General features: G+C 48.3%; 1 protein-coding gene across 1 annotated transcript in view; it reads right to left on the bottom strand.

The window, feature by feature from the left end:
- Positions 1-14,412, bottom strand: part of Xrra1 (X-ray radiation resistance associated 1) — a 63,666-nt gene that overhangs the window by 12,624 nt on the left and 36,630 nt on the right. The window contains exons 9-11 of the mRNA XM_021213559.1: positions 7,935-8,063; positions 6,940-7,145; positions 2,609-2,649 (exon numbers count right to left, since the gene is read on the bottom strand). Of these exons, the coding sequence (XP_021069218.1) occupies positions 2,609-2,649; positions 6,940-7,145; positions 7,935-8,063 (376 nt within the window). The remainder of the gene's footprint in view (positions 1-2,608; positions 2,650-6,939; positions 7,146-7,934; positions 8,064-14,412) is intronic.

Genomic DNA, 14,412 nt, shown 5'->3' with positions numbered 1-14,412 from the left:
GAACTAAGGTGTTTTCATGATTCTAGAGACATATCTGAGGGCAGATCACCCCCACTATGGGAACAGAGGTAGGAACAATTATTCCATAATTGTAGTGGAGGCCACTCAGGTGGGAGCAATCGTCTCATGACTAAAGCAAACCTCCTCATCAAGCAATCCTTTCCTGAGAGTCCACAGGACCTCTACAACCAGACCTGAGACAATGAGCTGCAGAGACGGACCAAGACTAATGGACAATGTGTGCTTGTGGCCCCACCACAGTCTTAGTCCTTCCCCTACACAGCCCTGGGCTTTTATCTGCACCCCAAAGACAAAACTAGCTTCCAGTCCCCCTGTTTGTTCTCAGTGTAATTTCGCTGCATAATTATGTTCTCCCTTAACTACCACTTATCTCCCGGGCTGATTGGAGGAAACAAGAGCCTGGCCTGTTTGAACCCTCCAGGGTCAGAACTGGAGCAAGACTCGGTAAGCAGAAAGGGGCACAGCCAGAGCAGCCAGGAAAGTCAAGTCAGCCAGGCTCAGGGTGTACCAGCCGAGGCTATGACTGGTCCCCCTTAGAGGGACGCGCATCTGACTGTTACATTCTCCAGATTCTCAGATACTGAGCTATAAGCACCGACGTTCATGTCAACTGCCATTGATTTCCAAGGTACAGCACTGGCCACAGGCCCCTCCATCTACTATATCATTTTGCAATGTGACACTTGGCACTGGCCAACTCAAAGGAGCAGCTGCCATCTCTACACTTCTAAAACCAGACTGGCCGCCTTACAGTGAAGGCGCATGGTGCCTCATCTGTCCCAGATCTTCATGTTGAGCTTTAAAGCCCTGGGGTTAAGTGATGGGCTGTCTGTTAGCCAGGATTCCTTGGGCTGCCTTTAGCCAGGGTTACTTAAACCACATTTCCATTCCGCTAACGGAATTGGGATGGGAGCTGTCAGACACAGTTTGAGGGTCTGAGCTCAAACATGCATCTAAGAAGACTAACAAAAGTTGTGCTTTAAGGATCAGGCAAACTCCCTGGTTGGTGAGTACTAATGTATCAGGAGGGTGGATGCCAGGTTCCTGGGGGTACGAGGGGAAGGGTGGATGGGGGAATGGGGGCAGGGTGCATGTGGTATGGGGGAATGGGGGCAGGAGACATGGGGGCATGGGGGCATGGGGGCATGGGGGCAGGGTGCACATAAGCTTTGCAGGTGGGACCTAGCTGATCTCACCTTACAAGCCATCTTTTTTTCTGACCTCACTTTTTGTCTGTTATGTCTGCAGTTGTCTGAGCAGGACCCTTTCTTGAGATCTCTTGAGTTCTAGTAAGTTATCAAACAAGGTGGGGACTCCCAAATTTGTAGCTAGTTGGCCATAGTATGAATAGCTTACTATCTTCTCCTTCACGACTAGCACCTACAGTGTGGCCGATTTTCTTAGGACACCATATGTGTGTGTGTGTATGTGTATGTGTGTGTGTGTGTGTGTGTGTGTGTGTGTGTGTGTGTATCTACATACATACATACACATATACATGTATACATATACCTAAACTCAACCTCACACTGGGTGGTTAGTGTCAACACGGTGCTGCAATCATCCTGCCCCTTCTCATTCCCTTTGACAAGAGAATGTGGCCGAGGTACCACATCTGGATTTCTCTCTTCTGCTTCTCTCTTGCCCTCTTGAGACCTGATTCTGTTCTGTTGTTAAGACCAGAATGAAGATGACAAGGGAGAGGCCAGGGCCTGCCATATCCTTTGAGGCTCAGCTCCCAGCTGGTTTGCCATGGTGGCAAACCCAGCAGACCCACCTTGCTAGCTCAAAGGATTCTGGGAAGTGGCCAGCTGAACTCGAGTCAGAGCTTGTTGCTCTGCAGCAGAGGTTAACCGGCTTGGTTTCTCACTTGGTCATATCTGTGAGGAGGCAACTTACTGTGCTATGCCTCAAGGCTCCGGTTTAGCTAGCTGTAGAAATGTACATCTTATTGCAAGTGGATGCGTCTATATTTAGTTTACATGTATCCGTCCCCATGAGCTTGGCTAGTGAGCTCTGCCCTAGACAAAAACCAGTCTTCTATTCTGCCAAAATAAAATGGTACAGCTTTGACACTGAGGCTCTGATCTGGGTAGCACTGCGCCCAGCAGGAACTTGTCCACTTGAGGCCTTTGTGAGAGGGCTCTGTGAGTTCCATCCCAGTGGCAGTCCCTGTGTTATATCACCTGAGGTAGCTGCTGCCATTACACTAAGCTGAGCAGTGTCTGGAGGCATGGGGGCAAGGCTGTGGACCGAGGAGGTCAGCTGTTCAATCCCCCCACCCCCCACACACACACACATCAGCGTACGGCTGACTCACAGTGCTCAGTCAACTCGTTCACTTAGAGTGACCTAAAGAAATGTCTCCTGTGGCTTATTCAGTTTTGTTTGTTACCATCTAAGGCTATGCCAATTTTCTCTAACTAGCATAGTACAACTCTTTACAAGAATTAACACTGTATCCGATATAAGTAATCCAGATGTGGCCGGGAATGGTGCTCAGTAAGTACAGGACTTGTCCTGATTGTGCATCCATCCCCAGTAGGACAACAGACAAACACAAATGTGGAGTAGCAGGTCCTCCTACCTCTGAGGTTGAAAATCCAGGGTAAGAGGAGAACACAACCTCTGAAACATAAAAAGAGACGGAAGGAAGGTGGTGAGGACCTTGTGACCTCCAGGGTCGGGTCTGCATCTCTCTCCTGCTGTCTCTTCTGGGTGCCTCCACGACAGGTCCAGTGCTAACCTGGAAAAGGGTTAGACTGGAAGAAAGCCCAAGCCCAGCCAGGCTGCTGGGCACCTGCATGGTTGGTCCTCCCCCTCCTCCTCCCATCTTCTCCCACCTCAGCTCACTCTGCTCTGCTGCTCACTCAATGTTTCTGTCACATGGGCCTTCATCTTAACTTTGCAATGTGTGAGCTCTTTCTAGCCCTGGTGCTACTGGGGAGCCTGCATGGAGAAGAAAGCTAGCAAGCTGTCTCATAAGAGAGCGATGAACAGGAAAGACACCCGTCTGAGGAGGAGGTGAAGACATGTTGAATGTCTGGAAATACACAATGTGTTAGTTGGTAAAGTCGGTGAGAACAGCTGGGCTAGGGAGGGCTGCAGAAGAGCTCATCCTGGGGTGGTCAGACTGAGATGAGCCAATCGACTGCTGAGTGTCACCTAAGGACCAAGGTAGGCCATCTGTGGGGATGCACCCTGTGCAGGCAGCACCCTGCCTTACCTGGTGCCTGAGCCCACCTCATAGTCCTGACAGGGCGAGAAAGGTCACATGAGAATAATCAGGAGAGGACAGTAGGTGAGACAACACTCGCCCTGAACAACCCTCCTAGCCGGCAGTCTAGCAGGGACCAGGGAAGGTTCATACAGCGCACTACCAGTCTGCCAGGGAATGAGCCATTTTAGGCTCTGGCAGGGAGGTGCCTGGTGGGAGGAGGTCTTTGACAGCAGGGTGGGAGGGGTTCCCTTGCTCTGGTCTGTGTCCCAGAGCTTCCGCAGCTGCTGTGATTCCTAGGAATGGCAGAATGGAAGCTTCACCTTGCTTAGCATGTGAATTCGGTTGGCATATTTTCCACATGCATAAAGCAGCCTAACTCTGACCCGCTTGGTGGGTTCTCTTCAAAGATCTGGGTCAGTTCCACAGGGCCAGCTGAGCACACAGACAGCAGCAGCTCTTCCTCAGGTCCAAGTCTCAGGTCTAGAGGCTAAGAGGCCCTTCCTGCAAGAGTCTAATTTTCCTGAATTCCAAACTCTTCATAGTGTGTGTGTGTGTGTGTGTGTGTGTGTGTGTGTGTGTGTGTATTCAGCCCCAACAGCTTCACAACATTGTCTTCCAACATTTAAAAACTGAAAACAGTATCCAACTTTCCTAGGAAACAGAAGAGAGGTGCACACTGAACTCTGAACTCACTGTATGAGGCAAGTGCAGCCTTTATCACCAGTCCTCACAGGAGCATCTTAACAGAGGAAGACATTACACCTGTCACCTGCTGGACATGACTACAAAAACCCTCCTCAGAATGTCAGCAAATTCAATTGCATGGCCAAGGGTCGGGGTCTTATCCTGGGAATGCAAGCCTGACTCGGCACTGAGGCATCCATCCGAAGCTCTCTCATTTCACCAACCCCTTCAAATAAAGGATATGTGGGTTAGTGGGGCATGTCCTTAATCCCAGTACTGGGGGGACAGAGGCAGAGGCAGGCAGATCTCTGTAAGATCCAGGCCAGCCAGAGTTACATGGTAAGACCCTATCTCAAGAAAAAAAAAAATCACTTTCCAACCTCCAAAAAGTCAATCTATGTAACTAACAGAAAACCATCCAACAAAAGTCAACACCAATTCACAGAAGGAAAAAATACTCTTAGAAAACTAGGAATGCCTGTGAATTTCTTTAAATTTAAGGCATCTACAAAAATATATACGGCTAATATATTTTTGGAATGTTGAACACTTCTCTCTTAAGGTTGCACAGGAAATTTCCCACTGTCACTTGTTTTCAACACCATACTGCCCGGGCAGTGGTGGCACATGCCTTTAATCCCAGTGCCTGGGAGGCAGAGGCAGGTAGGTTTCTGAGTTGGAGGCCAGCCTGGCCTACAGAGTAAGTTCCAGAGAAACCCTGTCTCAAAACAAACAAACAAACAAAACAAAACAAAACAAAACAAAACAAAAACCCCACCATATTGTTGTGGTCAGACAATACAGCAATAAAAAGGTGCTAAGAGCTCTTACAGCAGGAAAAGAGGAGCTTAAACATCATATATAGATGCTGCTGCCATGAAATCAGATGAATTCAAAAGAGCCTGAAAGTGACCGGAGCCAAGAAATGAACTTGGAACCACTACTAGATATGAGTTCAAGATGTCAGTGTACCAGCAACAAATGAATGGGACTGGAGAATCAAAATCAGCACCACTGATGATTGATCGCATAAAGAGTCAAAGCCCGGGGACACATCTGATGACATGTGCATGCTCTCAGCCTTGGAAGCAACAGAGCCTCCTGGGAGGAGCTAAAAGACCATCAGGCTGGAGAGGTGGCTCAGTGGCTAAAAGAACCAGCTGCTCTTCCAAAGGACCTGGTTTCAATTTCCAGCACACACTTGGCAGCTCACAATCTTTAACTCCACTCCCAGGAGAACCTATCCCCTCTTCTGGCCTCTTCAGGCACGGCACACACAGGGTGCACAGACATACATACGGACAGAACATACACATAAAATGTTAAAAGACCTGAAAACTGATAGGGTATGTTCTTTGACTATTCTGGAAAACATATCATAAGGACATTATTTCCACCTTGACCTAGATATTCAGTGCACTTCAATCAAATGCAGGCTTTTAGTGGCACCGGAAGTTGTCGGGCACTGCAGCTCGCTCTCCTGAAGAGACTCACTAGCAAGCAGCAAGCCTAGGTGTAAGTGGCTAAGCCTCGTTACAGTGGCACTCACTCCTGCCGTCACTTTAGCTTGGGAGGACAGCAGCAGATGGGCTAGTATGCTAAAAATACCTTAGCATAAAAACAGCCTTAGGTAACGGTATAATTAAATAAAGGAGAAGAGAATTTCTATAAAAGTCTTTATAGAGGACCACTAAAGTGGGCAGGCCAATGGCAGACCAAGCTCACATCTGGCCAGACATCCCTGTTACAGAAACAAGTCAGGGGAAAAACGAACTACACAGTAACATATTTTTTGTAACATATTTATAAAGGGTTTGTGTCCAGGATTATAAAAAAGAAAAAAAACCCGACAAATCAAGAAAAAGTACACAAACATTAAACTGACCAACAAACACATAAAACTTGACATCACTGGCCACTTGAGAGATGGACGATGAAACCACGATGCCCTGCCCCTACATATCCAGCAGAACAGCGAGGTCCAACTCAAGCATCTGTGAGGCTATGGAGTACCCAGGACTCACACGTCAGCGTGGGAGTGAACTGGACCAGCCATGCTGGGAAACGTTTGCAGTGTCGCGGATGCTCAACAGCATGTGTAGCAAGCAAGTCGTCTTCTGGGCACACTCCCCAAGGAAACAAGGGCATGTTCCCACTGAATGGTAAGAGGATGCTCACAGCAGCTCACAGCCCCAAACTAGATTTAACCAGAAGGTCTCTCAGCAAAAAGGAAATACATTATGTTATATATAGCATAAATAAGAGCAGGGGGAAAGATATATGGAGTAATATTGATGAATACACTGACATAACACTGGGTGGAAAAAACTGGGCACGAAGTCCATGCACAGTCCTGTGCACGTGGGTCAAGTTGGGCAAAGGTGGTTATTCTTGGAGGAGGTCCTTGCTGGGAGGGTCCCACTGGGAATGTTCTGGATTGTAATGTGAGTAAGGCGTGTATATAAAGAGTGTAGATAAAACCTCAAGCTCTGCACACGATGTCTGTACTTCACCTGCCATACGTCATTTGAACCGTAGACAAATAGTTGGTAGCTACACAGTAACATAACCACCTTAATAGGACCTGAACAGGATATGTCCAACCCAGAGATGTGATCCTTTGTTATCGGCTTGGGTTTAAGATGTGTTCATGTGTCTTTCCTTCCTGCCTCGGGGTGGGGTCTGCCATGTGGATGTGATTCTTGGAACTGTGGGGCCATCCTGAAAACCTAATAGGACTCAAAGGTAAGCTAGTGCCCAGGAGGATAGCAAGACCAGAAGCCCCTCGAGGACATGGATACACCACAGACTCCCTGACTTCTTTCTTAGTATATGGAATTAAAACAAGATATTCACTTTTACTTGGAGTTTGCAAGCCTCTTACCTGACAGACTGTTTCAGAAGTCACTAAGTGGTTCGTTTAGAATGCAGGGGCTCCCAGAATCACTCTTATGGTCAACCCCAGAAGCTCACATCACAGTGGAGCAGCATCAGGAGCAAGGGCCACAGCTCACCTGTGCGGTCAACGTCCTTCTTCATGGGCAGTACGGTATAATTTGGTTGCTCATCAGGTGTCTCAAATATCCACATCTGGGGCTGCAGCTCTTTCTGGGGACTTGGTCCCTCTGTAACCCAGTCCCCTGACCCATCACGGAGCTGAACCTGTTGTAGGTACGGGATCCGGACAATCTTGTTTTGGTCCAGGCTCAACTTCTTCAGTCTTCAATTAAGGAAAGTAAATTGAGAATCACAGCAGTGATATTACCTCTGGGGTATTGCTGAGCAAGCTGGAGGACACTCATGGATTTGGGCTTGGACATGGACACCTGTTGTGTGACCTTGAGTTGAGGGGACTGACTTTCTCTGGGGCTTAATGCTCCTACCTCATAAAGGGGGTAATGTTTATTAATTCTGGTGAAGACTACATGAGACAATATGTAAACAGTAGGCATAAAGTAGTATCCATTAAGTAATAACCAAATTCAAAGGAAATAGTCTAGGGATTTTTGTCACATATGCACAACTTGAAAGCTAAAGGTATTTGTGAGGTTGTGGGGGCAGTTGTATGTGTGTGAGCTATGTGAGGGGGTTGTGTGTGGGGTGTATGTGGATTGTATGTGGTGGAGTTGTGTAAGGGGGATTGTGTGTGGGGTTGTGTTATGGGGGTATGTGTGGGTTGTATGGTGGGGTTGTGTGGGGGTGTTGCGTATGGGCAGTTGTGTCTGTGTGGTGGTGAGGGTTGTGGGGGTTGTGTGTGTGGGTGTCTTGGTTTCAGAATCAGGAATCTATCCTGGACGAGAGCTAATCCTACTCCTGACAGATAGCGCCTTACTGATGTTACACTCCTCTGCCAAGCTAAGCTCAGAGAGAACTGACTTGCCCAAGGCTACAAAGCAGAGTTACATGGTGGAGCTGGGACTTCACCCCTTGCTGTGTAGCTTGAATACAGCCCTCAGGGTGTGAGCCCCACTGGGGTTGGGGACAGTGATGAGGAAGGCTGTGACAATACCTCCTGAGCCCAGCCAGACTGGCAAAGCAGCTGGGATTGGACAGTTTGTTGTCATCCAGCATCAGGGTCTCCAGGGCCGGGAACCTCAGGATGTACTTCTTGCTTGTCAGTGATGTCATAGATGCCTCCCTGTGGGCACAGAGATCTTGGGTACTGAGCGGGGAAGAGAATGAGAGCCACTATCCCCAGGAAGAAGGGAAGATAGGGATCTGACCAGGAGGATTAACCAGCTTCGAAACATCCCTAGTGCCCTCCAGAGGTCCATGTAGAGATAAGCAGCAGCAGAATTCCCACTGACCCCTTCCCTGAGCCCTGCTTGTCCACACAGGCTGCCGCATGGAGAAAGCTTCACTGACACCGACCAGGGATGGGATCGTAGGGCCATTGGCTGTGCTGATGTCACCTCCAGGGTGGATGAAGCAAGACCAAATTATAGAATTGTGCAACAAAATGGTAGACTGTACAACTCTGGCCAAAGGCAGATTATTGGGTACCTTTTGTTACCTAGCCTGAGGATTGGTAACCATGGGAACGATATACGCTTGGCTTGGACCATGGCTATGCTATTGAGGTTTCCTTGGAGAATTGCAAAAACACCGGAGAGAGGGAGTCAAGAGGCTGGGACCCTGGTGTCCACAGGTCATGAGGAAGAAGTGGTGGCAGTTTAGGTGTGACAGTTAATCTGACCTGTCTCCAGGGGGATGAGGCCTAGCTTGTCCTAAAGATCCATGGGTACATGACTTGGATCACAGTCTCACTCCTCCCTGCACATTCCACTCCATCCACACAGAATAGAGACACCCCTGACACACACAAACAGGGAGCCCATGAGTGAGCTACAAGTACACAGTCAAGAGGTAAGACAACCAACATTTCTCCTAAGCCTACATCATTCCTGCTGCGATAAGGGACTTCACACACATCCTTGAAGGATGTCATCAGGAGAGGTACTGTCTACCTGGTTTCTAGTCAGGAAGCTCAGAAACTCGCTGAAAGTCTCATAGCTACCTCGAGGTGGAGAATAAACTAGAGCTTAGCCTCTGTCCAATCCGCAAGCCCAGACCCTTCCTACCACCGGCCTCCTCCTCCCACCACCCACCTCCTCTTCTGGTCACATCTTTAAGACCCTTGTGGACTACAGGGTGAGGAGATGGAGAAGCCTAATCTAGAGAGAGCTTGGCAAAGGTTCAAAAGCAAGTGCAAAATTGGGGTGGATCAGGAGGAGGAGGAGGAGGAGAAAGAGGAGGAAGAGGTGAGAGGAAAAAGAGGAGGAGGAGGAGGAGGAGGAGGAGGAGGAGGAAGAGGAGGAAGAGGTGAGAGGAAAAAGAGGAGGAGGAGGAGGAAGAGGAGGAAGAGGTGAGAGGAAAAAGAGGAGGAGGAAGAGGAGGAGGAGGAAGAGGAGGAAGAGGGAGTGTATGAGGTCAAATGTAGTGTACAAAATTCTTAGAACTAATGAAAAACAAAGGCACTTGGATGCGCTCCTATTCCTTAAGTCATGAACATGTCACAGGTGGGTCTTGGGAGGGGTCCAGCCGTTCGTTCGTTCCCTCCAGAATTTCCTTAGCAGGTGTTTATGTTGCCAGGTACTGGGAGAAAGGGGGCACTGCCCTCCTCTCCAGGCATTTCCAGTCTCATGGAGGAGGCAAGAAACACTGCCATGAAAAGGCAACTGCTATGTCTGAAGTGGGGTAGGGGTGGGGGGTCTCAGGAAAGGTAATGCTTCAGTGAATTCATAAAGAACAACGAAAGGGATTCTGCCATAGAAGAAACTCCTGGCTCTGTAGCTCTGGGCAGCCATGCCTCCTATAGTGGGGCGTACACTCGCGCACACACACACACACACACACACACACACACACAATGTGTGGCCCAGCTGTGAAGATACTCGGGTAGAGTTACAAAGACGGGTGGATATAAAGCTGAGAGAGAATTTTGGGCTGCTACGCAGTCTTTGGACCTACAGTCTTAACATAGATCCTGTTTAAGATACAGTTGTGAGATTCCTGGGGTTCTTATGAGTTCTCCCCTTTTGGGCTTACTGTAAAACTGACAGACTTCTACGGATATTACCATGTTCTGACTGAACAAGGGCAGGCAGTGCAGATGCAGTTGCGTAAAGGGCACTGGCAGCACAGGCGGGACAGGGGCCTTTAGTAACAGGGACCTTTCCTTTCCCTAGAGACACAACTTCTGCTCAATGGATTTTGAATCTCTACCTGACAGAATAAGTGGGAAGGCACACAGCAGCTCTTTGCTCTACTCCAGTGACACCGATACACCAGGAGTCAAGCCTTCAGAGACCCCCCTTAGGCATCACCATGGTGAAGGGGCTCCGTTTGTTTCTGTGACAGTAATCCTACCTCACATTCTTAAAGTCTGCCCTAGTGAAAACATAGGAAAAGGTTGTTTTTGTTTTGTTTTGTTTTCCTGTCTATGAAATAGGTGTTGTAAAAAAGGGACAGGAACTAGTAAGATGGCTCAGCAGGCAAAGGCTCCTGTCGCTAGTCCTGACAACCTGTTTTTCAGTCCTGGAACCCACAAATATGAGGGAACCAACGTCCACAAGTTGGACCGCCACATATGCCAGGGTGGGCACATTCCCATAATAAATCAATCTAAAGAACCCACAGTTATAAAGAAAGCGGGATGTTTGCGTGTGCGAGCACGTGCGTGCACGCGTGAGCATGTGTGTGGGGGTGGGGGTGGGGGCATGGGACCTAGCAGGAGAAGGCCGCTGCAGCTATGGCTCTCCTGCAGAGCTTTCCCACAGTCTCAGCAGATGAAATCTGAAGTGGCAGTTTACCAGAGGGGGAGAAGCTAAGGTTTCCAGCTCTTCATGCTAGAAATGTCATTTGCACTGCCCGATGCCTGGAAATGGATTGCTATTTTTAAGAATAGGGTAGGTAAATGTCTTTCTTCTTAGAAGCTGAGCACGCACACACTAGTGGCTGGATGGCAGCCACAGGAACACACGCTTCTTCTTAGCAGAAGCCAGGGGTGAGTGTGAGCAGCCTGGAGCTCTACCTCACGAAGCCTGCTGCCTGCTCCTGCTGGACTCGGCCCTGACTTCTGGTGCCCAGCATCTCTGTCATACAGTGAAAGGCCACTTCTTATACTTTATGCCAAGAGCCCCCAGCTCTCAGAGCACAATGATTTCAGGGGACGTCCTGGTGCAGCTAGGAGTGTGTGGACTCTGCAGTTCTTATATACTGGGCAACAAGTTTCTACTGGGGCCTGAAATGCCCATCAAGGATCATGTGCTAAATGCTTGGTGCCAGCCGATGGCTTTATGGAGCAGTCGCAGAAACTCCAGGACATGAAACCTTGTTGCAAAGACCTTAGGTCACTGCTGAAACCAGGGTCTCCCTTTTCCCTAGTTCCTATCCCATGTTCTGTCTGTGTCCTAACCACTACTTGTGCTCTAAGGCACCCTCTGTCAGACAGTCTGCCTGGCCACAGCCAGGAACTAAGGAGACAGTGACCATAGGTCAAGCCTTGGAGAGTGTGAGCCAAAATGAACTCTTCTTTTTCGCACTTGTTTCTTTGGGGTATTCTGTCCCAGCGACACAGAGCTGACTCACACAGGAGGAAGCAATGGCAGGGACCGGCTTTCCTCTACGCAGCAAGGCTTCCCACTTAAAAGACCCAGACTGCTAATAATGAACAAAAAGAAAAAAGATGCATTTAGCCGGGTAGTGGTGGTGCACGCCTTTAATCCCAGCACTTGGGAGGCAGAGACAGGTGGATTTCTGAGTTCGAGGCCAGCCTGATCTACAAAGTGAGTTCCAGGACAGCCAGGGCTATACAGAGAAACCCTGTCTGGAAAAACAGAACAAAACAAAACAAAAAGATGCATTTAAAAACCAGCAAAAGATGTGAAGGCCACGAGGAAGCAGTATACAGACTGTAAATCCTGAAGAGGGGTCTCAATGGAGGGAGCTGGGCAGCCTTCTCAAGGGCATTTGCTGATCCTGATGGAACTGAATTATGGCTGAACAGTCTGAGCACGCTGACAGCAGGCCATCCATGGAGAAGCAGAGATGCTAAAGGGATGGCCACCCTCAGGAGGGTGTGAGCCAGACAGAGCCCCCTCTCATCTCACAACCAGGAAAGCTGTCTCGTCGAGAACAAGGATGGAGCATTCTCAAAGCTGTACTTCAAATCCATGTCATTAGAATAATCAGAAAATAGCCATAGGGAGTGCTCCTGGGAACCATAGTGAGTGCTCCTGGAAGCCATAGTGAGTGCCCCTGCGAGCCGTAGTGAGTGCTCCTGGGCACCTGGCCAGATAAATGGAAGGGTTTATTGGGTCGAAGACAAGTAACATGGGCCAACCTCCTTTGGCATAGAAGAGAGAATCCATGGAATATACACACTTTAAAACAATCTACTTTAAGGTGCCTGAAATAAGCTGTGAAGAGTTATGGGGGCTGAGTTTGATGAGGTGACCCTAGGGCTGTCTACCCACTGTAGAAGTGACAGGCAGGCTAAGAAACTGACCAGACAGTTTGTAAGTAGTGCCAGTGGAGGGTCCCAAACCCTAGGTCCACAGCATGCCACAGAATTGAAGCCCAATAAAATGCCCATGGTTCTAGGTTAGGACATTGAGGGACTAAACCGTAAAAGGCAGTGTGTACTAGAAATAATTTCTAATAATTTCAGTTACTATATTTGAATTAGGAAGGTTTAGAATTATTCATGTAGATAACCTGAGTCTCTGATAAGAAAAAAGTGATTTAAGTTGTTCAAAGGGAGAACTGGAACATCTCATTTGGGTTCCGTATTTGCATTTCAACTAGATACAATTGGGCTTAAATGCAATAGAAAAGCACATTCTTGCCTCCTATTAGCTAATTTTGAGTACTCGTTATGACTGTAGCTACTACCATGCTGAGCAACACCCACACAAAACATTTCCCACACTGTAGTAAGCAGCACCACAGTGTTAAACCAGACGTATACAAACCATCAGACAATAATACATGCAGACTCATGTAAGTCTCGGAACGTGTGGAAGGCATGGGGGCCACCATTCAGTGTGGGGATCATGGAGGCCAGAGAAGACTAGAAATTCAGCCCATTTGTAGTCTCCCCTTCCCCCACAGTGTGAATGAGACACACTGACTGACAGAACACCCACAGTATTTACTCAGTAACAACCTGGTGAACTGTTACTATGGAAAATGTCACCTTGAAGCTCTAAGAAATTTCCTTCCCTAACAGTAAACTGAAAATACCACTAGCATCCCGAGGTCACTGCAGAGCAAGCACTGCCAGCCGGGAAGAGGAGGATCACGGAGCACATGGTCCGCCTGCAAAGCGTCCTTGTGCAGATGTCAGGTCCTGAAGAATGACTGTAGACTGTTCCATCTTTAACATCCTGATGACTCCAACTCCAGCTGCTGTTGCAGATGTGAAATCTTCCTGTGCTGAGTCAGCAGAGCTCCAGGCACTGGGAATCTATCTGAGGCCCTGAAAAGGGTTCCTTCTCCTTATCAGCTAACAAGGACTTCCAGAAATAGTTTGTCTTAATGTGACAAGGACAACAGTGTACCTGTGTCCTCTTCCTTTGGGGCCATATTAACTTCACACCCTATCACCATTGATCCATCAGGATGAATTGTTTTGGTGTCCCACAGAAAACAACATGCTGACTCGAGTTGGTGACAAGAAAAGTTACCACTCCGCCCTCCCCCTCCCCCACTCCCACCACTGCTATGGATTAGTAAGGTTCAAATGGGTCACAGGTAGGAGGTAAAACAGAAGAATTCTGGGGACTGTCACCTCGTGTTCAGGTACCTGGAGCATTTGAGCTACATCTCTTGTACTTCGTACCACCTGTTACTAAGAAAATTACAAGTAAAATGTTTGTGCCGTTCAAACCATTGACTGACTATCCCCTGAGACCGCCAGTGGTCAAGACAGGGTTCTGCAGCAGGCTGAGAATGTAGTGACAACTGCTCTTCTGTGTGACCCACTCAGCAAGCACACTGGGTGCAAAAGGTCCATCGCATCAGACGTGTCACACCGACAGGGTTACCGCACATCCTGATTTTCAAGGGAAGCCTGAGTTTCTCCATTTTCTCAAACAAGTGTTCTTTTGTTCTCTCTTAAATCTGTTCTGGTTTGGATGATGTATGACTGACAAGGTTATGCTATAAATAGAGCCCTTTGTAGACAGAAATAGTGGAGATCGTTAAGAGCAAAGTAACGCCCTTATTCTGATGAGGGTTCTCTTTTTGAAGTTCAGTTTTGGCTCACTAGTGTGTGCTGGTAGAGACTGGTACACGGGACACAAAATGGCCATGTGATATGAGTCACTTATGAACCAGATGTCTGACAGAATGGCCCCATCAAGTGGCATAAATATGCTTTTTGAAAATAATGGATCTCTTTTTCTCTTCTCTTCTCTTCTCTTCTCTCCTCTCCTCTCCTCTCCTCTCCTCTCCTCTCCTCTCCTCTCCCCTCCCCTCCCCTC

The sequence above is a fragment of the Mus pahari genome, chromosome 1 (genome assembly GCF_900095145.1).
Source record: "Mus pahari chromosome 1, PAHARI_EIJ_v1.1, whole genome shotgun sequence".
NCBI lineage: Eukaryota > Metazoa > Chordata > Mammalia > Rodentia > Muridae > Mus > Mus pahari.
This window is presented reverse-complemented; position numbering and strand designations above follow the sequence as displayed.